Source organism: Anopheles aquasalis, chromosome 2 (genome assembly GCF_943734665.1).
Source record: "Anopheles aquasalis chromosome 2, idAnoAquaMG_Q_19, whole genome shotgun sequence".
NCBI classification, from domain to species: Eukaryota; Metazoa; Arthropoda; class Insecta; order Diptera; family Culicidae; genus Anopheles; species Anopheles aquasalis.
In genome coordinates this window covers 5,293,280-5,317,500 of record NC_064877.1, presented here as the reverse complement: position 1 = coordinate 5,317,500, position 24,221 = coordinate 5,293,280, and the positions used below count along the sequence as shown (strand labels likewise).

Here is a 24,221-nt window from a genome sequence, read left to right as displayed (position 1 = left end):
AACCATTCTGTGATCCAAGACTTGCGATTGTCCTGATTATAACTGCTTTTTTCTCTCATTAGTTTGTGGTGAAGATGCTCGTGCAGAGGTGTCCGCGAAATTGTTCCACAGTCTTGCAGGCCACAACGATTACGCACTCGGTCGGCTGAAGGAAGATCTGGAGGATCTACGAGTGCTGAAGCGAGAAACACCATCGAAAGAGGAAGAAAAAGCGCTGCCTACCTTCACTGGCGAAGCAGCTAACAGTGAACTGACGGGTGCTTCGTCGAAAATCAAGCTCGTAGGATCGAAGGATGACTCGCGAGGACGGTACATCGCTGCGGCGGAAGACATTCCTCCTGGTGAACCGATTCTGGCGGAACCAGCCATCGCAGCCTGCTTGTATCCCAAATTCTTTGGTTCGCATTGCAACGCTTGCTTCAATAGGTAGCCGTCGCTTGATCCAAGCAATCCAAGCATCACAATTAATTCGTTCCTCTGTTTCACCGACAGATTGGTCGCTCCCGTGGCCTGCCCTGATTGCTGTGGAGTAGCTTTCTGCTCGGTGGCTTGCCGTGATAGTGCCTGCGCATCGTATCATCGATTTGAATGCCAGTATCTCGATCTGATGATCGGTTCCGGCATGTCGATCTTGTGCCATTTGGCACTCCGTATCGTCCTTGCGTCCGGAACGCCACAGGCAGCGATCGAGAAAGGGAAAGCCCTGCTGGAGCACCTCTGTGCCCACTCGCAGCTGCGTGAGGCTGAGGATCACTTCAAGCGCACACTAATGACCACATTTCTGTTGAGCATCCTGCAGAAGGTGGAGTTTTTCGGTCGCCGAACGACGGAATCACCGGAACCGAATGATCTGGAGCTGCAGGTCGGAACGATCATTCTCGGTCTTTTGCAAACGCTTCAGTTTAATGCGCATGAAATCTACGAAACACGCATTACGGGAGAGCATCGGGTTGATTCGGCTAAGGTACAGTACCTTGGTGTCGGTATCTATCGTACCGCGTCCATGTTCAATCACGAGTGTTACCCAGGGGTGTCAAGAACGTTCCTTGGAACGTCCATCATCTTCCACACCAGCCGCCCCATTCGCTGTGGAGCCGTTGTACCGGAGAACTACGGTCCGCACTTCCTGCGCCAAACGAAACCGATGAGACAGCGTAATCTCCGGTCGCGGTACTGGTTCAAGTGTGACTGTCGTACGTGCGCGGAAGATTGGCCACTGCTAGAACGACTCATCGATGAACCACGTTTGCTGTGCCCATCGGAGGGTTGTGAGAATGTTTTGGCCTTCCCGACGAAGCCATCGAAACGCAGCATCAAATGTAACAAATGCAAGAAGCAGGTCAACCTAGAACCAAGCATGAAAATGGTCGATGCGAGTGAGCAACTGTATGCGTCCGCCGCAGAGATGATCACGGTATGTGTTTAAGCTCTAGCCTAATAGCTACTTTATTTTTGGAACCTCACGACCATGTCGTATCCCTGTACCTGTCTTATCCCTACCGGAAAAGGAATCAAACCGCCTTGTTAAACACTAATATCTCCGTTTGCTTTCGTTCCATTTAGAATGAGCGTATCGACGAGGCGATCGAACTGTTGACGAATGGGCTCAAGATGTTTGCGCAGGTGGCCGTCCCACCGCACAAACCGACGCACATCGCCGAGGAATCGTTGAGAGTTTGCTTCGCTGACAAGGCCACTACTAATCGCTACTGATCGGAGGCAACCTGTCCTTGGCTTACATTCTAGCACCACGATAGCGATGCAATAAAGTTGGCATAATATCACCGGACCACGAAAGGGCCGTTTCCGGTCTTTTGAACACCGAAAACCTACGCAGCATCACCGTTGTTGGCTGTTACCGTTTGGAAATGCCGCTTGGATAGCGTGATCTTTCAAATCACCGTCGATCAGCGTTGTGCTCGGTGGTTTATCGATCGGTGCACTCTCGTCCAGTGTTCGCCCTCGCAATGAAAAGTGAATCGCACTAAAAAGAGGTAAGCGATACATTAACACACCTCAGTCCGGGTGTCCGTTCTGTCTTGGGTACACTTACAGCGCTATGAAGAAAACCACCATCTGGGTACCCATCGTGAGCAGAAAAACCGCTTGCGGGTACGTGTTGATCGAGGAATTGTACACCTGCGTGTAGAGCACACCGCTAAACAGCGGCACCGCGTTATCGAACACGGACAGGAAGGAGAAAATGATTCCCCGCTCCGTGTTTGGCACCATTTTCGATATCATCGAGCGCAGGACGGGTGCCACCACGGGACCGACACTGGAAATCGTGGCCCCTATGTACAGCACCCAGCCAACCTGAGCAAAAATGTACACAAAACGAGCACTGGCATGTGCGAGGGCACCAATCATGATGATGATCGTATCCTTAAGGCCCAGCACACGCGTAAAGAACGGTACACCGAGGAACATCATCACAACATAGGCCGCCGATTGGTACGTCTTGAAGTAGCTATACAGATCCGTATCCCAGTTGAAGCGCAGCTGAGTGTACAGGTACATTTTCGGTTTCTCATCCCGCTGGAACGTGTAGAACGACATGGCCACCATGAGCAGATACAGATAGGTGCGTCGATGCAGTGTGCGCTTCTTCACGAACGTTTGCACCGAACGAACAATGTGCTGACGGTCGAAGAAATCGAGTGGCATCCGATACCACGGGAGTTCACGGATAGAACACTGCCGTTCGGTGGTTCGTGATTTCAGGAACAGCACGGAGTAGATGATTGAGCAGGCAAGCAGCGAGGCATTAATAGCGAACATGATCGTGTACGATTTGCCGGTGTGGTTGAAGATCACATTACCGAGTGCTACACCGATTGGCATCGTGCTAAGGTAAGTTGCATCCAGAATCGTTATACGCAGCGTGCGCTCCTCCACCGTCGTGATATCGGAGATGTAAGCGAAACAGCTTGCAAAGATCGCTATATCGGCACCGGTCAGCACACTGGGCAGTGTCGCCGTGTAGATAATATACTCGACGGGCCACGTGGGCATCCGCGTGTTCACCACTATCATGACCGAGTAGAACAGCTTCCCGATCAGTCCGAGCACCAGCGGAAGCTTGCGGCCTCTCCGATCCGACCAAGCACCGAGAAACATGGCCAGAAAGATGGGCACCACGTACATGGCGATGTTGTTCCACTGATGAAAGGTGGACGTCGTAACCTGGACCTCCTTCTTGATGTCCTGGTACTGCTCAATGTTGAGACAGACTTCATGCGAGTACCCATGATCGACCGTGCAGGCTTTGTACAGGAAGAACGCTTGCTCCACGACCGAGGTTAGCATGAATGCCATCATATACAGGAACATCGTTGGTTCAACGGAAATCTTGCGATACCATGGCACTCGTTGTGACGCCACCGTCGTAACGCTATCCGGTAAACTCCTATCATCACCGTCCGGCAGTCCCGTTGGCTTCTGTGGTAACTGTGGCGTCGTGGTGCTGGACCTGCTGCTACCGCTAGCACGCTAAAATCACACAAAGGTGTTAAATAGCGCTTAGACTGGCGCGTCAGCAGCGAATTGCCTTACCTCAGCACTTTCTTCCGACGATCGCATCGTCGTCGGGCTACGAAGGCAGCTGGAGAACGGTTCGCAATCGACTGAATGGCCGCGTGAATCGCATTCCTTCCCAAAGTGATGCGTTGCTATTCACGGTTGATTAGCCTACAGTCTCACAGACAAACACGCGCTTCCAGCAGACCAATCTACGGCTGATAGAGCCCCTCTACACTCGGCGGAGATAACAAGCTATCGCGGGTAAGATGAGCGAGATGCTGGGGTGCGCTGCTTGACGATTGGCTCCCGTCCAGACACTCCAGGCCTCTGGACACCTCTCTGCCCTTCGGTGTAATTGAAGCTATTAAGCATACGGTCAGCTGGACCCCAAACGCATCCATTGATTCCGTGGCATGTTGTGAGCGTTGATTCGATCTCGCGATAGGAGAGTGCCAATACAAATTTATCGCTGGAACGCCGGTGGTTTGCTGATAAGAGAGAAAGAATAATATTATTCCAAAATTATCAGCTGCTGGAAAGCGAAAGCGATTTATTTCAACTCATTTATTGAAGGATATTAGGCTTTCACAGCACAGACGATTTTCAAGGATAACGATCCCAACTTGGAAATTTTAACTCCACAAAAATGTTTTTTTGCCGGCAAAAAGAAAAATATGGATTTTCTAAACAAAACAAATCGTGCGCATCACGTGCGAGCTGTCAAACCGGGATCATCAGGATCTGCGTACATCATTAAAAATCATCAACCAAGGCTGTTGCTTCCCACGACCGAGTCCAGACACGCTGCTAATCGGTGAAATAATCTAATTTACGCTATCTCGAGTGGCGCGCTTCAGACAATAATTCAGCTACTTTGTTGCCGCTTATCGGAGACGAGAGCAATAATGAAGAGTGTCCGTAGATAGTAAAATCAGAGACCGGCAATGACGAGCACGTTTTTATTGCCCTAGCGTCCAAGATAATCGCTGGAGGCGTGAAATGCACTTTCCTGCATCTTGATATAGTCTATTTTTACGCGTTATGAGCTTTGTTTCACTGAAGGAACTCTCTGGAAAAATATTTTTTGGGAAAAATGCTTACCAAGCAGCGATTTTCGACAGACGTAATTTTTTCACTGGCACGTTTCGTAATAGCCGCACCGTAATAGACGCCGTTGGCATGGTAACTGGCCACGCACACTGAATGCGTTTGCAGCAACAACGCAGGAACCCGGGGCCAACCACATTTTATCGAAAAACTAACAAAAGACTTCAACTTAAGTTAAATCGACTAGATAATCCTCTCAAAAAGGGTTAAATGATCAGTTGAACTTTAAAACAATGACAATAAGGTTTTGTTAAAAAGGTTTATAAGGAATTGATCGAAGAAATATTCTTTTTCATAAATCTTTCGCATCCAGTGTGCCCGATAGGATTTTTGCCGCATTTTTAGACACACCCAACTCCGGGCGAAGTTAGAAACGTCAACATTGAATTTTGATTCCATGCAATACAGATAACTTGCACGCACTTTTTTAGAACATCTTGCATACAAATCATTCGAATCGGTCGTCAACCTTTCCGTCGATTATTTCATCTTATTAGTGGGCAAGGTTCATTCAGGTACAAAAATGCCTCAATTTTAGCGATTTTTTGTAAAGAAGCCATGCTGCTTATTTTTCTCGAAAGAATGGCATATTCAACTGCGTTTTTTCAAGACTATTTGGTTCTATTTTGGGGAAGATTTGATAACAACATCCTCCATGGTATCAAGCTGGGCAGTCGTGTCTTCGAAAAGATACTTTTCCGGTGCCCATCATCATGGGTCATCAGAAATATACAAATCAATATTCGTTTGATAGATTATAAGTTTATCCAGGTAGCCCCGTCGAGGTTTTGTTGAATTTCCTATTTTTCGATTTTGGGCAGATTTTTGAAGTTGAAAAATTGATCACACTGTGAAAAAACCGGGTTCGTCGCTTAAATGAGGCTCGAAGTCGAAGTCTTTTGAATGACGATTTGTTTGTAGAAAACTACCTATCTACCTATGCATGTTTTGCAAATGCCACCATAAAACAGTACATTTGGTCGTTTTTTGGGGCCGATTTGATAAAAACATTCTCCAAAAATGATAAAATTTAATGAAACGATGAAGCTGGAACCTTCATAGCATCACTAACCTGTTAAAAAAAGGAATCTTAGTTGACTGAAGATGAAGACATTATAGACGATGATTTCGATAGATGATTGGGATGACAAATTTAACAATCGTTGCAAACACTGATCTCAGATCAGTTGTAACGGGCTTTTGTCTGACCACATGGACACGGAGATGGCACAATATGGATCATAAATCATCTACCGCGTACGCAGGGGCCGCTACGCAGGGGCATGTTGTAAGATCTGCACCTGAACCTGAACCCGTACTCTTATCCCGTTGATCCGTAATGTTCGGTCATGTTCGGTGATGTTTGCGAGTAGCTCGAAGGCGCCCTAACGCTAATTCACCCTATCTCATTAATGCCTATACTTTCGCCCTTGACCAACATTCCCCCGACGGTGTTGTGCGACCTTTTTCCATTCTTCCCCGCCGCCGCCGGGGAACCTTCATCATTTGTCATGTATCTGGCACAGGAGAGGTTGCTGAAAATCCCAATGGAATGAAAAACTCGACGTGAGTTTTGCTTTTCTTTTACCGTCCCATCGGAACCAACCGCGTTCGGGAAGATGATTCTCATTGCGACGACGTAACGACGAGGTATGAGCGCTCGCTTGTAATGAGTGCTTCCCGCTGCGTCTGGAAGGGATAATCAACATCCGATTGCCGTACCGTGCCGTGCTGCTGGGCCGGCCTTGGCACAACTGTGAACATACGCGGCCATCATCTGTAATTATCTTCTGGAAGCAGCGCACCTGTAGGCTCAAGTGCGCAACCTGCTGGAGAGCCCTCGCTGGCCGATTATCCAATGTTTCTGCTCACAAGAATCATTGGGCAAGCTAGGGCACAATGACTGAGCGCAGGGCCCGGGAGGGGGGGGGGGGACTTTGGTTATTATGCTCGATGCTGGCACCCTAAAAGGCCCTCTCAGTCAGCGAGGCCCAAATTCCTGATTCTCCTTCCCCTTTTTCCTGATTCTGCTTCTTTTGCTGCTACTCCTCGATGACGATGACTGAAGGGGTCTATCAAATCGGGAACAGTTATCGCGCACTTGAGCTCGAGCTCGAGCGGGTTGAGGCCTTAAGATGCACTCTTTGGGGAGAGCCAGCACGGACCTAATTGATTGCCGGACTGAGAGCAGATGTGTATGGAGATGACCGTGGTCAGGGTCCGGGTCCGAGTGCCGCAGATGAGCCACTTCACCATTTTATTAATCCTCTTCTCGGCGTCCCTCACTGCACTCCGAAGGTTCTGTTCCAGCTGTTCCGAATCCCAACAGCCCAGACGCGCCAAAAAGGAGGTCCAAGCTCTTCACAGCCATCAAACCACATTAACCTACTTCCTGCCCTCTGCTGCTGCACTCGAAAACCATTATCTCCTACACCATTTGAATGTTGGCCAAACGTTTGTTGGACTGTTCCCCCTCCGGGCATTGGACTCATCTTCTGGGGCTGCACTGATCCATCTTGGCGCCACGTTCAAATCACATTCGCCCCTTATCAGATGCTGATGACCTCACGAGACTGGCCACCGGATTGCATTTTCGATTGCCACGCGAACGCGAATGAACCATGCATTCCCCATTGGCGCTAACCCAAATCTGGTGCGGTCTTTGTTTGGCAAATGAGCATCTCATCCCGGCAGGTGGCGTCTTTCTTCTTGCTGCCTAGCTAGGTGGTACAAGCGCTCGTAACAAACCGAGCGGCTGAACCCAATGTCTTCATTAGTGGAGGGAGCTTTCGCAAAACATAATTGGTTGGTAGGCAAATGGCACCGACATCCACTACCATCCAGCTGGCTGCGCGACCGAATCCAGGTGACATTGAAACGATTACCAGCTTCCTCTCCCGGTTCACTGGACCATTAGTCCCTGCCTGCCTACCAGCGCGGCGTCTTAATTATTTCCCTATCACGAGAGGTCCCGCGGTGCAGTAGTGCAGTGCACTAGTTTCCTTGCGCTGGTGGTCACACCGGTGCACCGCTGGGTCGCATGCGCATCGACACCGAACATGAAACACTCCCACGGTGTGCTGCAGCAGCTTCCTCCATTGTTTCCACGCGTTTTCGCTTACACGCCGCCTCAACCGATGGTCCCTGCCGGAGGAATCACATCACGAAACCTGTGTTGGCGGTCATGTTAACAGCTGTCTTGGTCTTGGACATTCAATGGACTACCGATGTGGAGTGATCCGAGAGTGGTAGACATTTCGAGAGCTAAACAACAACGCATCCATTTTGTTTTCGGTAACTTTTTTTCGGGGAAAGAAGATCTAGTGTGCCTCGAAAGGCTAAGATGATCTAGAAGGCCGTGGTTCTCAACCTCACCTCACCTGGATTGACATTTTGACAGCGCCTAACTGCGCGCGGACGCCTCTTAACCTCAAACCCAATTCCGCAACGCGCTTGTCACCGTTTCCGCTTCGGAAGGCGACGTGGGAAACGTGGCGGACGACGACGGAGCACACACATGGTTGGCAGGTTAATTTACATTCTCGCAGTCGGTGTTCCACGGATTTTCCTTTTCATTTGAAGTCCCCTTTTCGGAGTGATTTTCATGCAAATTTGCTTCTTTTCTTTAGCTTCCGTCTTCTCAAGGCGGTTGCTGGTGCTGCTTCGGTGACATGCTTTCTTATCATAACTTTGGCCACCGTAAAAAAAAACATGAAAACCAAAATTAGCGCCAACCCCCCCCCCCCCCCCCCCCGGTTCATGCCGCTGATACAGGTTACTTCCCACACAAATAGCTGGATTCGCACGATTGAGGCCAGCGAAGGGGCATCTCACGCGGTGGCACGTGCTCGATACGAGCGAAGCTTCACTTTTCCTGTTTTCCACCAAAACCAAACCGAAGGTTCATCGACCGACCTGTGCGCCGCGATCCGGCGATAAGCGGTTACCAGTTTCCGGTTAGTCACGGTTGCCAGCCTGCGGAACCTGTTCATCGCCGGTAGTAGAAGGGAACCCCTCCTTTTCAATGTCAACCCATCGATGGCGTTTGCGATTTTCTACTTTTTGCTGGCTCTGGGCTGGGCGGTTTCAGAGAAACCAGAACCGACCACGTCACGGCGGACGTCGAAATCGGGCCAAACCCGCGGCCCCGGCAGGTACCGGACCTAGGGATGCTGGGCCAATTGCCATCCATCGCTCCGTGCTTGTGGCCATCGAGCGCTCTGTCCTGTGCCAGGTTAAAATTAAAATCAATGACATGCAATCTAGCAGGCTGGCTGGCTGGCTGGCTCAGGTCGCCACCGACACCGCCATCTTCCTGGGCGATAACAAGGACGCCTACAACGTCGCCACCACCGCGATCAGCGATTGCGACAATTTATTGTGATAATTAAGGAATTAAAGTCCCTCCGTGCGAGCATCGACTTGTGCGCAGACCCACCCTCGCGGGCTTTCACTCTCTCTCTCTCTCCCTCGACGTTCACAACTAATGGTGCGACCAGAACCGACCACCGATCGCGCTCTCGCAGCGTAACGGTGTCGATATGTACGCCGCCGTTTGCGGGGGGCAGGAAGATAGCGCCATCGCTACAGCCACAGCCCCCCCCCCCCCCCCCCCCGGCATAAGGCTGCATGCCCATGCCAATGCCAATTGCGCCAATTGAAGTGAAAAGCGATCGTTCGGATTCAGATTTACAGAGACCGCAATGTGGGCGATAAAAAGTAAAGTGAAACGAGTCCTTCTCAGACTCCGTGATGTGGGAGAGGCCGTGGAAATGTGGGTTTTCGGGGTGAAAACATACTGATAACCGGACGGGTGGGCGACCAGGCGGCAGGGTAACGTGACAGTTTCGATTACTTTCTCCATCAAGCATCAGCTTTAATTCGAAGAGACAAATTGTGGTGTAGTGGGGCACACGGTGGCGGTGGTGGTGGTGGTGGTGAGCAATTGCTGTGTGAAGTGATTTGTTGAAACACTTATCTGGAGCATGCAAGAGGTGTGAGAGCGTGCACTGGAAAGAACATCAGATTCGACGAGGTGGAGCATCGATCAGGCGTGTCCGATGCAATATCAATTGCATAGAACTGTGGTGACTTGTTGATGTTGGAAGTTGTTGAAAGTACTCCTTCCCATTATAGTTTTGTGAAATGTTCTGTGTCGTAAAGATAATCAAGAAATCAAATCAAGTTAACTAGCATTAATAGTTAATGCTTTTTCCATGACCTCAATTACATCATTTGATGCCTTAAAATGCGTACGATTTGTTGACCATATGGGTCAAAAATGGAACAGGATATACCCCGAGAACTTCACTAAAAATACGCTTGATCTAATCCATTTTTGAAATATTATTGTATAAGTGATTGGAGAATTTTCTGTCCAAACAGCCCGGAAAAATCCTCAAAATTCACGAGATTGAAGAATTTGCCTAGAAATATCTAGTAACCCTTTTAGAAACTTCACATCTTAATCATAGTTGGCTGACTGTTTCATTTTCTTGGAGCATTGACAGGACAGTGCAATGACAGGTTCGTTCTCTTCCTAAAACCAATATCCTTCAATAGCCACTGCAATTTACTTCTCTTATCTGAACTGAGATCTGCATTTGAGTTATAAGGCTACCGAACGCCGGCTTTCTCTTTCGCTGCCGGGCTGCCATCGATCGATAAGAACGCCCTAACGATATTACTCGAAATCATGGGCATCTGTCGGATCTGTCGCGACAGGGCCCTCCCCGCAATAAGCGTTCTCACACCTTCCATCTCACGGAAACGGAACATTTCAATTTACCTCACTCGACACCTGCTCACCGAGTGCCCACTGTAATTCCGTCATCCCGTGCGCGCCCGGAACCCATTCGGAACTGACAAACTAACCGGCTGGCTGGTTGGCTGACTGACTGACTGACTGACTGTTGGCTGCCTGTTGGCTGCCATCAATTTAGCCATCGATCGAAAGCGATCCAATCGAAGTGTGGTAGCCAGCATCACCCACCCGCAGCTCTGCTGAAGGGCTTCCGAAAACGAAACGGCAGCACCAATCCCGCGCCCGCACACCAGACCACAATTGGGTCTAACCGTAATACGGTAACTGACACCGGGCGTGCGCACACCAGCATCCAGACCTTGGCGTCGCTCACCTAAATCCGTATCACGGCGGCCACATTATCGTTACCGAGGAAACGAAACGTCTCCAACTCGCGCCAGGGGCCCTCTTCACCGTCGAGTGTCGTCAGGAATTACGACCTAAAATTAACCGATCCAACGGAGGCGTTCGCCGTCCCGGGGCTGACGGAGAAAAAAGAGGGCGGATTTACGATGAGTTCGTCCGAGGAAATTACCGGTTGCCACCCAGCTCAGCTCAACAGCTGATCGTGCAGGCGCACGCTCCCTGAACGGTATAGATCGTACATAAAGATCTTCTTCAGCGCGCCTGCTAGCTGGTGGCTCACCCCCCCGGGGTGTGAAGCTTCCCACAAACCATCAGATGGTCTTCAAATGGCGCGATCTTCGCGAAAGGAGCACCCCTTGATAGTGGCATGATTTTATCAACGCGAAACCGCGATGCACCGAACGGTCGGTCGATGCGCTGGGCTCCAATCCATCATCCATCATCCATAGCGAGGCCATCCTCTGCCTACATTAACCTCTCCTCCTCTCCTGGTGGCGCTAGACGCCGCTGAACCGCTCATTACGCGGTGCCGGGACCTCGCGCTGGCTTAAAAAGGTCGTGCCCCCGTCGGTATTAAGCGAGCGAGCGGCGAGTGTACGCTCGTCGATCCTTCGATTTCACTTTTCTTCGAGGCGCCACTTGGCGGTCAGGATGCTTTCGCGGCCGAGCAATCACACACCTCAAAACCACAAACACTCGACAGCCGGACGGTATGACCCTTTCTGAGGGCATGCTTCGGCATGTTTTTTGTTTTGAAATTTTTCTTCCTCAAATCGTCAAAGGCTCATTGTCGGACCGTTCAGGTGATTACCGGAGCTGAGATCGCTTGCGGTGTTTTGCTGCGAATTCTGCGCAACGCCATCCTCGCTCAATCACCGGCTGATGGGAGTGGACCGAAAGTTTTGTCCACTTGTCTACACACGCGCGCTGATTGCGGGCGCACGAAGCAGGAACTAGTAGGACTCGAGTACTCGGTATCCAATCCAACAAGCATCGCGTCGAGAAGCGGTATCAGCGGTGCGAGAGATGGCTATCGATACGTTCAATTTTCTGGCATGATGAAGCACAAAGCCATCCGCCGAAGATCGCGTGGATCTTGCGCCGATGGAGACAAGATGATTACTGTAAACGAGAAGACGAGTTTTTGGTCGCACACATGGTCGCAGCCTCCGAAAAGTCCATCAGCAAACAATGGCGCAGAGAGAGAGAGAGAGAGAGGAGCTGTTCCTTGATCTGGAAGAAGAAGAGCAAAAACTCATTGATCAATTCGTTGCGCCAGTCGCCAGAATGTGTCTAGACGGTTAGAACGCTTAGAACAGAATCAGCAGGGGGTCAGTATACGAAACCGTTTCCTCTCAATGCTCGCTCTTCAAGCACGCGCAGCCACCGACCAAAAGTGCAGTTAGTCGCCGACGGGAAGAGCCTCAGGCTGGCTGGCATGCTGGTTACCACGTCGTCGTCGTCGCTACCGGAAGAATACCGTAGCGTGAGCGTGCGCGCTCGCGGTTACAGCTTCTGTTCTGTGGCGTCTCGCTCGATTATGAGGTCTTCATGCGATGATGATGATGATGATCGCCGGCGAACCTAATTAGTTGCGATGTCCAACGACGGCAGCACGAGGGTTTTTTGGTGGTTTCAAGACGAGAAGTAAAAAAAAACAAGTTCCAAAGAAGTTGTGTAGAACACTTGTGCGCCCTGATCGGTGCAAACAGATTAACTGAAACTAAACGGAGAGTTAATTAATCGAACAGTTTTAACGTGCGATATGTGATCTACTACTTCGTTCGATGGTTCTCACCAACGCTTCCCACTCGCCAAAGGCATGATACCGATCGGGATGCAACGGAAATGTAGTCAACCTACCGAGCTGTGTGATCTCACGGAACGCACAACGAATGCTCTTGATCTCTCCCTTTCCTCAAACTCTTCGAATGATTCTCGAACGAGCTTTCGGTGCGTTGGGCGCAGCCATGGTGTGGGGATGTGGCCTTAATTCTCACCTCTTCTCCACGGCTAATCGCCAATCGCGACTCCCGGGCCCCGTGGTCCGCTAGGTAGGTGCACGGAGCGCCATGCCGCGCATTTACCGTAAGGCACACATTACATTCCTCGTCGGTCACCCCCCGTGCAGTGGCCAGCAGCAGCAGCCGCATCATCATCATCATCATCATTCGATTTCCGTTGCCGTTGAAGTGCGCTCAAGCTGGAGTGTGTTCAGGCTGCATTTCGTTCCGGAATGGTATTCACAAAACGGACATCTGCGCATAAAACGCAGATTAATCGATGGAATTCAATTCGTTTAAAGGTACCACCCCGGTTACCGGTTTTTCTCTCGCTCGTACGCGTATTCAAAAGACATCACCAGAAGTGACGAACCCCGCGAAGCGTTGTGTTTGTTGAATGGCGTTAGAAATGCCACGGTTCAACGGATTAGATTCAATCCTGTGACCTGGGGCCCCGTTTGGTTCATTGTTTCTCGTGCGCCCTTAATCTCCCGATCATTACGCACCCTCTCTAACTAACCTGTCGATGATCGTACGGCATCGTGGCATGCGCCCGCGATGGTGGCTGCTTAGCATAAATGTCATGCGCGGCGCTGGCTTGCTGCGATTGTCACCCTTTTCCCTTTTTGGCCAGCAGCCAGCTCGGTGGTTAGAAATGAAAACGAAATTCGGTTTCCATGGAGATTTAAATCTGACAATGGCACCGGTCATGTCGCCGGTCGCCATCGTCGTGCGTGGGAAACTTTACTTTCTACCCTCCTCGTTCCTGGACCCGGTCCCGGGTGGTGGTGGTTTTCATCAAAAAAATTTCATCTTCATCCCGTCACGATGAAACCATGCGACAAATTCGCAGCAGCAGCGAGTTGGCGAGTTGCATGATGAATTTGAGAACGGATGACCGTCCGTCCGTCCGCCCGGTTGCTCATATTCCAATGAAAAAGTCATGCTTTTGTGCTGCTAATTTGCTGAAACAAATAATTATGATAATCCATCAGTGGTGTACCCTTAAAACTGCGAAACTTCTCACGCAAAATTACTTTGCATATTTAAACCACTGAGAGAGGAAGAGGAGATGCATCTTGCCATTCACTTGGAGCCCGCCACCGCCGCCGGGAGGTCTGGATGACATTTCCAGCAGGTAAAAGTGTCGCTGGCTGCCAAAGATGCCCATAAATTATCTGGATTAATGGATGGTGGCTAATGTTTTTACTTCACGAAAATAATTAGTCAAAGCCCTGAAGCTGCTCATTCGAGATCCGAGAGTTCCGATCGCTCTCAAGTAAAGCGCACAATTATCAGTTTAACAACTCCACTCCCACAAGCAATACCGACCGTCCTTAGTCACTGCTTCCGCAATTCCATCGTCTACTCATAATGTGAGAACCGATACCGCGTCCGCTGTTGCGGAAATTGAAAAATGATCTCTTATGGTGGTCCCAGAGTCGCTAAACGCCCTAAACTGGAGCATGAGAATGTGAACGATTCGCTTGTGTGGTCCATAAAATGTGACTCCCGAATGGGCTCATTCCAAACAGATTTTTGGGCCGGCTGTTTGATATTCATTATCAGCCCGTCAGCACGATGATGCTGGGGTTTTGCTTTTGGGAAACGCAAACACCAGAAGAGGAAATGGCTCATCAAAAACCGATCTGACCGATGTTGTCAAAAAAAAAAAATGGGAGACCGAGCTTAAACGATCGATGGTAGGGCCTTTCGCTGGCCGTCTCTTCTCTGAGGTCACGAAAATGGCCCTCCACTGCACATCCGCTATCATCCGGAAACGGGCAAATGTTAGGATTTTATGACGCTTTTGCGGGACGTGCACTAATCGATGTCACTGTGTCACTGCCATGGACCATGATGCACCGAGATAGGTTTGTTTCCCTTTTCGCCACAAAAGATCTCTAGGGACATTAAAAATGAATTCATCCATTTGACCATGAAAATGCCATTTGGCGATTTGTCAAAATTTTTCGCTTTCCATTAGTCCGTGAGGCTGCGACGTGGAGGTCCAGTCCAGGGATTGGACTACAAAATCGCAAATCGACCTCCATTCGCCATTCCACGCGGTCACGGTCGCGGTCGTGTATTGAAATGTTAACAAACACGAAACATTGCCTGCAGAGCCCGTTCATCAGATCAGATCCAGGGGATCACGAAACGAAACGAATGATCTGGGAAAAGCGAAAGCGAATCAACGGAAACCTACCGCGTGTGCTGTACTGCGGCTGGCTTCCCAGTAGGAAAGGACAGAAAGCCTCCCTTGGATCGGAGGGAAAATCATATTTCACACCTTGGCGGCGTGAAATTGAATGCCAAAATGTCAGTCAGCAGGCCACCCGGATCCAGCCCGTCGGATTTCCATGCCCCGCAGCAACAACACCGACACGTGATCGTGATCCGCGCCCTCCGCGGATCGAATTTGGATCGCGATTTCATAGCTGCTGCTGCTGGAGGGAGAAACGTGCGCCGCGTGCGCTAAACGCACATCGAAACACCTTCTCTTCCTCCTCTTCGCCGCCTAAAACCATAATTCGCACCTCTCTTCACATTAATAATATCGTCCGACGATCCGGATGGCCAGAGACGGCGCCACCGTAGTCTGGTAGTGGCACGATTTTCTTTGCTTGTGCTTGTGCGCAGCATAAACTTGCCCGCCACAGTACGAACAGAGTGGCACAGTACGGAAACAGCCCGAAACTGGATAATTATATGCACTTTGCACGCGTTTGTGATTGCGAATAAAACGGGGCTCCATCGGTTAAAACCGATTGGTGACTTCATTTCTCATCGAACCCCAGCGGTGCAGTCGGCGGAGTGACCAGATAAGCTAGGTCCGGTGAAGATAATTGGCTTCTTGCACAACGATGGCGACACATGTTGTTCCAGGAGTCGGTGGAAGGAAAAATCAGGATAAACTTGAAACCGTTGCCCTCGGAGAACCGGATCCGGACACACACGCGGCAAACGACAGTCCCAAACGAGCCCGAGATTCATTTTATTGACCGGGAAAAAGGTGCGACCACAAGCGATCAGCGTCACCACCACCACGAACCCAGCGGCCATGGGATTCGCCGTGTTGTCGCTTGCTAGGAACACGACCCTCACGACATTCGATCGTGGGCCGGCCGAACCGGTCGATTGCCAAAGATTCCTCTCCGGGCCCGGGGGGCATGCGCATGCAAGAGTCCCAGTTTTAATGGGCTTCAATTAGATCTGGACCAACGTCGGGGACAGAGCGCTGGCCTAGAAGACGTCCATACGAACCCAGAGAAAGTGGTTCCTTGACACCGAGATTAGGGCAGTAGGTTTAAGGTCTCATCGGGGCGCATGGCGACGATCGATCGCCCGTCTTTTGGTCGCACATAATGTGGTGTCATCGGTGGAAATCGATTTTCCGCAGGCCAACCTAGAGCCCATCCAATTCAATACGTAAACAAACAAAACATACGTCCCCATACCCCAGGGCCAGATTGTGTAGCTGTCCCCCGTCGATTTGCGACACCGGAAGCTGCATTAACCACGAAATCGAAACCATTTGCTGCGATGAGGGGGGTGCTTGGTGTCGGTAGCAGCTCGACTCTGTCTGCTAATTTTCCACTTCACTGCCAATGAGATGAGGTTGTGGTTCTGATCGTTTTCCTCCTCCGATTGCACCCACGGGAGACCGACCGGATGGACACCGGAGTCTCACCGGTGGGACGCAGGTGAAAAACGATGCCATTTAACAGCATCCACAGCAAGTCGTCTCCCTCGGGAAAACCTTGATGGCAGTGCTAGTGGTGTGGAGCTGATTTTGATTCTCATGTGGAGTATCACAGGAGGGTATTTTTTTTAATGGCGCTTGCAGCAGAACGCTAGAATTGTAGACAGAGTTCCTGATAGTATTTTAACGAATTACAAAAAAAAATAAATATAAACAACTTAGAAATTCATAAGACTAACAGATGAAGGAGGTTTTTTAATAACTATTCATGTTTTTACAAAAAAAAGTAGAAAAAAATACCTAAAATGGTCAAATTGAATTAACTCAAGTGACAAAAATATGAAATCAGGAATCAATTATTTGTTTCTATTAGTTAGATAATATTATACTTGATATCATAAACACGATCATGCTTGGCCTTATTAAAAAGAAATTGGCCTTTTGGGAAACACATTTCTCTTCTATAGAAACCGATCGAATGGTTTCCATTATTGCCGAGACAATAACAAAACAAAAGTAATCCTACAACAACGGATAGTCAATCTTATGACCTCTCCCGGTAACACATCTACTGATGGCTGGAGCATGAGCATAAAATCGAAAGCATAACACAACCGTGTCCTCTCACGCACAACAATAACCGCACATCGCGGCTAATCAACACTCCGGTGGTTGCTGCTTGCACTTTTCATCGTCATGTCTCTGGGGCCATGTTGGAGGGCGTGGCGTTCAGGTGTACTGTTAAGCTGAACAGTGAGCTGCTACTGTAACCCAAATCCCAGGATTATTAGGACCATAGATGTTTCACCATAGAGTCATAATAATGCTCCAACAAGCTCGACGAAAGCGAAAAACGGTGGCGTCGCTTCAGAACGCGCCAGAGACAATTGACACAAAGGGTGAAAAGTCATTTTTATTTTTATCTGAATTGTTTTCGATGGCGTTTTTTATGTGCCACGACAGCAATGCCATCTTTATGGAGCGGCAACAAACCAAAAGGCCATATTAATCAATGTGTTACAGACGAAATGATTCTCGGGCGGCAGCAGGTTGCAGCTGCAATCTGGCGCCCTAGTGGGAGAGAGAGAGAACCCCTCCCAACATTGCCACACAATGGGCGGATAATGGTGTAGTAGCGAGCAGAAACTCGTTTAACCTTCTTCATGCGCGATCAAAGAGCGCTATCGAGCTGGTGGCCAGCGCCAGAAACCGGACGGAAGCGGAAACGATGACGAGACCAATTTTCCACAAACGCCCTTTGCTCCACTAACCAGATCGGACAGGCCGGCGACTTGGACTTGGTCTCCAAGCCTTCCCAAGCGGCGGTACAGTTTGATTTTGCAGTGCAAATGGCTTTCGAATAGATAGCAACAGCAGGAGAGGCAAAGGAAGAGCAAATACGTTCACGTACAATCGCTAACAGGCATGTCATTTCCTTTTGGACCCAAGCAAGAAAGAAAGAAAGAACGAAACACGAAGGAAACAAGAAATAAAATGGAAACACAACCTTTCAAGCGCATGAGCGTCGTCACATCGTCGCTAAAGGAACCGGTGCCCATCATGACGCTCTCGCATGCGGAAATAGCTCTTTAGTTGTGGCGGCGTTTTTGCGCGACGCGAGCCCACGCTGATCTCTGTCTGAGCTGATCAAGAGGTCATACGTCAGGTCCCGTTCCCGGTGCGCGTGCAGATCTGCTAGATCGCGCGGCCATCGCGTGAACTTCTGCGTGTAGCTTGTAATTGCGCTTCCCTTCCAACGGTGTCCAGGATGCTACCTTCCGGGCCACAGCGCGCCTTCGGCCGGCTGCACCGCCAAAGGTTAATCGATTGGGGCAATAGATTTGCGAAATCTGGGTCCACGATTCCACGGCGAGCGATCGAGGCCGGTAAGTCTTTCGAACTCGATTTCGTTTGATCGACACCTTGGTCAGCCACCAGACCGAGCAGCAGCAGCAGCAGGTACGGCTAATCGGAACCGGAGATGGGTTCGCAATTTCATGAAACCGAACGCGCACGGATCGTGGCCCCCCCGGGGGGGGGGGGGGGGGGGGGGGGACGGCGGTGCGATTTGGTGGAATCACACGAAAGACCCTCTCTGCCTCTCAAACGGCCACCAAATCGATCATCATCGATTGTTTGGTTGGGCGAGCGAGCTATCAGGGCCAACTGACCGGAGCTCCAATTTTGCCCCCCTCCCCCCTTATTGGAAGGAAAGTGAAGGAAGAAAACGCAAATTACGCCGCGAAAGGTACAAAAAACGAAACAAAATCGGAGGCCCACGTCCACGCGCCGAAAAAGGCAAATGTTTACTTACCATTTCGCCGCCCCGAAGGTGAAAGGTTAGTCGAGGAACCGGGTAGCCGCGTGGTCGTGTCATTGTGAGATTTTTGGGGTGTTTTCGCTCGAAAGTTTGCTTCTTAATAATTTGAGCTGCCACGCGTAGTAGGTCATTGTTTTCACTTTGGTTTAGAAAAAAAAACATTTGCAGATAAGTGCTCTTTGCGTTGATTATTCGGAATTGAAACGTATTTCCAGTGCAAACGGTTGATTGCTGATCAATCTTTGGAGTACTTAAGTTTTAAGTTGGAGTTTTTAATATATTCAGGCCCTTGAGTCGCTTCTTAAAATTCGAGTTCCCTTTTCGCGAACACTTTCTTCATGGTGTCGAAAACATCTTTAGGATTTAGTTGTAGAACCCTAGAAACTATGGGTTGTCAACTAATTTGAACTCCTATCATGGAACAAACAATAGATACTCCGCACTATCTAGCCTATTCAATACAAACAGGTGCCACTATTTTGATTCAACTTTTAATCCAAACTCCAAGCAACATAACCTACATTGGCCACGAAACTAGAAAAGTCTTCTAATCCTCTGCCATCCAATCCACATCGACGTGCATACTTGGATCAAATCGAAAATGACGAATTGTGACCCATTTTACGTCAATGTCACAGTCTGTCAACTGACAGCGACGACGACGGCGGCTACTGCGATCCGGAGTACGAAGAGGAGGCAGAGCTGAAACACAGCACAGCTTCTTCCCTTTCGATACCACAAACACCGCCGCGTCATGCATCGACGCCTTTTGAGGTTTCGAGACTTCTCGACTAACCTTAAAAATGTAATACTTTTCCCCATCACCACCACCACCACCAATGGCACAAGGTGCAGCAAACCGAACCGTGTCTGGCCTCTCCGAGGGTTGGGGATTACCCAACGAAAGTGTCCCCCAACCGGTGACAGCTCCTCCAACGGAGAAAACCAAAGAAACCACGCGTAAAAACACGCATTCCGCCCCAGCAGAAATGATAGATTTTGATTTGGATAACCGGGAATGGGTCACATTTGCAAAAGAGCATAATGGAGTCGGTCGGAATGGAAATCGAATTGACAAAAGACCACGGCGCACCACCGAGGACGAGCCGGCTTTTCATTCGCGATGAGCCCACAAAAGTGATTTCCACCGATTTAGCGACGTTTCGCTTTCAATGAAGGTGCCCTAGGTGGACAAATTGGTCTTTTCCCTTTCACATAATTTGGCTATCGTTCGTATATATAAAAGCTAAACCTTCTCCTCCCCATTAATCGACCGCACAGACGCTTGCTTGCCTTCGATGATTGACATTGACCAATTTGGTTCGCCCTCCGCGCTGGAGCATTCATTGAGTTACCGAAAAATCTAATTTCTGTTTGGCGTGGCGAAAGTGCATTCAAAGTGTGGTGTCCTCGGCGTGCGTAGTGGCACGTGGCCAACGCACAGCAATTTGCCATTGCTACTGCTTCCAGCTCCCGGATGCCATGAACCGTGATCCGAGTACAATGATCGAGTTAAATTGCCCGTTTCAACGATGTCACCGTAGAACCACAAGCGGTTCGGCCGGGAAGACCTACCGCAAATCGCCACTTTCTCGGCGACATTTCTTATTGACGACGCCCTCAGCGGTCTATTACTTCTTTTGCCAGCTTGGGCTATTGTATGAGGTGTCCACGTTTTGGTGGTCGAGACTGATCATTTCAATTATTGTTAGCAGAATTGTGACGTGAGGACACATTTTTGGTGAAGGAATTCAACGAAGAAGCAAGTAAATGACATGAATGTCCATTTTGACCCATTTCTTCCCTGCGCATCCATTTATCGAATCCCATCTAGGAGCTGCCAATCTCGTGCATGGAATCTGAAAGCCTTCAATGTTGCATTTGTACCTTCGCCAATTAATATTTGACCTCGGTATATGCGCCAGCAGTCACAACAGCGCACGTAGCTCGCTCGCTGTGAAAGTTCATCTCGAATGCTAATGATCGATGAAACCAACCGACCGCGCGACCCGAAACCAAATTACCTGTCGTACCGGGATCACCGGCCGCCGCACTGGAGCGGCATGCCTGTCCGGGGCTGCAGTCTCAAAGTGCCGTACCGATCTTGCGAGCGAGGCGGCGATCATCATCGTGCTGTTAGTGGCCATGCACCGTAGGGGCCAGTACGCAGCAGCAGCAGCAACAACAACATACGGAATCGCGGAACGGAAATGACATTTTTGAGCCTGGCTCCCCTCTCGGTGCCTGACAGGTCGCGATGGGCGATGGGAAATGGAAAGCCACGAACGAGATGAGAATCACGATGCCGCCGCCCTGCACGCACCGGCTTGACTCCCTTCTTGCTGGCTCAGGTGTCCTTTGGATGCATACTGGGCCTTGGCTGGGGCACGTCAACGAGTGAAGGGAGATTAGAAGAGGGCTCAATTAAAGCGGAAGGGAGCGAGCATTCGCACAGAGGGCCCTCTTGGCGCATCGATAAGTATCGTGCCTCTCGTAAGCTCGAGCCGAAGTGAGAAAGCTGGATAAAGGGCGGGGGCTTTAAACTGTCTCTATGCATCGCTCGTCTGATAAATCTCGACAACTTTTCTCATAAACCACGTGATGGTGTGGTGCAGTGCGGTGTATGTGCTGGATACCACGCTGGTTTTGGAGATGGAAAGGAAAGTATCCCTTTCAATCACGGCTCGTCTAGCGGTTGATCATATCACAGAGCATATCACTTCTTGAAGGGAACGGATTTGACTTCGATTCCATCGACACTAGATGAGTTGTTCAATCATGCGATCCAACCATACGTTGATCAATATTATTCCTACTGTTTAAGGTCAACAGGTACTAGTTGGAGACCCCAAATTCTAGATACTAGCACCTAGCTTAGCGATCCATTCATATCAGTGTCAGGTATTCTTGTATCCGATCCGATCGACCGTAATACGATCATCGTTCGATCATAATACTCCAAAATCGAATCTCATCTCAGACCATTCGAGTGCCGGTGCTGCAACAAGAAGCTCTCCAAGAAGCTTTGAAGAGCGGAATAGCTGAAAAAAAAACACGGAAGGCATCCGATAAACTCCATGACCGTGGTCAATTTCCGATTCCGTGATGTACTACTCCGACGATGAAGAAACCGCTTGTTGGCTCCTTACTCACTCACCGCGGGCCTGTTTCCGTTAGACAAGTGGACCGATTGGAAAATGATGGACAATCGATTAAGCTATCGACGAGCAGCGGGTGAGCAGCGGAGGGGGAGAGAGGAGTGCACATCATCTCATAATCGTTTGCAGAGGCGTGATGATGAGCAATATCATGATGAAGTCGATGCCAAATTTGGAATGAGTTGCCGAAACCGTTTTCCAGTTATGATTCTGACCAAACTCCACCCAGCACGAGCCATGGGATCGGCCGATCTAGAGTAGTAGGCCGAGGTGCAAAGGGCTCTACGATGGAGAATGAGTAAAGGCACCATCCACGGTCACTTTGAGCTGTCAGATCGTTTGCTACAATTTGTTTAACATCACATTTCTTGTAGAAATTCTTATTTTCTTGGGAATCCTCCTCGTTTAAACGATTCGACGAAAGGAAACAAACCAATCGAAAGCGAAATCCTCTCCGCTTTGTTGAAGGTTCGCTCTGACGCTCTGGGCAGGATGTGACAATGCCCTATAGGGTAGCACGGAAGCGTGAAACACCTTTCCGGGAGATAATCATTTCGCTTTCAGTAGCCGGACCGATCCGGACTACCGGACTAGCTCCCGTTTCGTGTGGTCCATTCAGCTGCGACCGCTACACCGGATCGGCTGAACGGATTAAGGTCGGATTGGTTGGCAACCGTAAAATCGTTTGGCACGAACCTTGGCTCGAGTCGAACGGCCGTCCGCTGTGTAGGTTGGTGCGCGTTTGCGCGTCCGATTAACTCGTTAGCCAACCGTCTAGTCCGCCACCAGTGCTCGTGTCAGTTGGTTTAAAACATTCCAAGTATTTTGCTACAAATGGGATTGGGACCTTTGGTCAAGTTCAGACTTCAGGGACAAAATACTGCCCCCCCGGGGGGGAATTGACCGTTTAAATGGTCCAGCACTGGTCAGGATGCCCTTCACAGAAGGTGGCGCCGAGGCCATTCACTTGGTGCAGTGTGGTGACCATAGGTCACCTTGCCCTGAAAGCCTTTGGTTTCCTCCGGCTGTCTCGAGGACAAATTGCTCTTCAGCATTAATCGTTCGTTTTCACTTCTCCGAGGACCATTTAGAGAACGTTCGGTTCCTAATGGATGATTAGAGGGATATTAGACCGCACCGCACTCAACCACCTTGCACCACCAGTGTGCAGTGTGCCTTTTGCCAATTATCTAAAATACTTCCCCACCATCATCATCATTTACCGACCAGTTACCGGACCGATTGAGTGGCCGATCGCAACGCAACGAATACGATTGCTGCTCAGCATCATCAGCGCTGCCAGTGACCGAAATGCGCGCTCCTAGGAAGCACGATTAATTAAAAAAAAACGCAACAATACCATCCTCGAACCATTACAATCTTCCCGCGTAGTGTCCAAAAATGTGGCTGCCTTGGTGGGGTGCTTTCTTTGCTTTCGAAGGGACCAGGCAGAAGGTTTCCCTTTTTCGAGACTTGTTCGAGGAACAATTATGCGTTTGAAGGGCTCTCAAAAGCCGGTGAGTGCGTTGCCACCCAACCCTTGCCCTTCCAAGGGGGGGGGGGGGGGGGGTGCTCCTCAAAAGGGTGCATATAAAGTTGGGGAAGGTTGCCCCTAAATCACGGTTTTTGTTATTTCCTTCCGCAAATGCTCGAACCCAACCGCAGCGGCCAGGCCATCAACGCCAACGCACAGAGAGTATGATGCTGCGCAAGCCAAAGTACCCCCGGGGGGTGGAGGGTTATGCTACACTCTTTAATGACAAAACAAACAATTCCGACAGAAACAAGGCACGAGATGCCAACCGTGGTATGCAGAAGGAGCAGCCGGCAGAGAGGGTGGAACGGGGCCACCGCTCGAGCACAAACGGAAGTACCGACTGCAACACAAAACCACAAAGCGTTTTCACACTTTCTCTTCACCGAGTTGGCTCGGGAGTTTTTTTTTTACTTACTTTTTGGGACAGAGGCCAGCGCGTGCCTGATGAGATGCTGCTCTGATGTTGCGAAGAACAACCTCACCCCCCCCAACCGTGAGCCACTGACACTGAAGTCGCGTTCTTCTGGAGACAGTTCAGTGAAATTCAACCGGACAAGTCGTTGTCTCTGCTTCGCCGCACATTTTCCCTGCTTCTCTTATCTATTCCCGACGATCCCGGGGGGATGAAAAACAACAAAAAACATTCCAAAAGAACCCCTCGATAAGCGCACCACGAAGATGACAAAACCGTTTCCCATC

General features: G+C 49.8%; 2 protein-coding genes across 2 annotated transcripts in view; one reads left to right on the top strand and one right to left on the bottom strand.

The window, feature by feature from the left end:
* The window catches only part of LOC126573338 (SET and MYND domain-containing protein 4), a 2,484-nt gene extending 695 nt beyond the window's left edge, over positions 1–1,789 (top strand). Inside the window, exons 2-4 of the mRNA XM_050233360.1 lie at positions 63–426; positions 493–1,414; positions 1,564–1,789. Coding sequence (XP_050089317.1) covers positions 63–426; positions 493–1,414; positions 1,564–1,713 — 1,436 coding nt within the window. The 3' untranslated portion in view covers positions 1,714–1,789. The remainder of the gene's footprint in view (positions 1–62; positions 427–492; positions 1,415–1,563) is intronic.
* Positions 1,416–4,655, bottom strand: LOC126573339 (proton-coupled folate transporter). Its single transcript, XM_050233361.1, has 4 exons — positions 4,624–4,655; positions 3,556–4,010; positions 2,054–3,492; positions 1,416–1,984 (listed from the first exon to the last, which is right to left on the bottom strand). The coding sequence occupies exons 2-4, from the start codon at positions 3,580–3,582 to the stop codon at positions 1,840–1,842; spliced, it is 1,611 nt and encodes a 536-aa protein (XP_050089318.1). The 5' UTR covers positions 3,583–4,010; positions 4,624–4,655; the 3' UTR covers positions 1,416–1,839.
* Between the last annotated feature and the right edge of the window lie 19,566 nt (positions 4,656–24,221).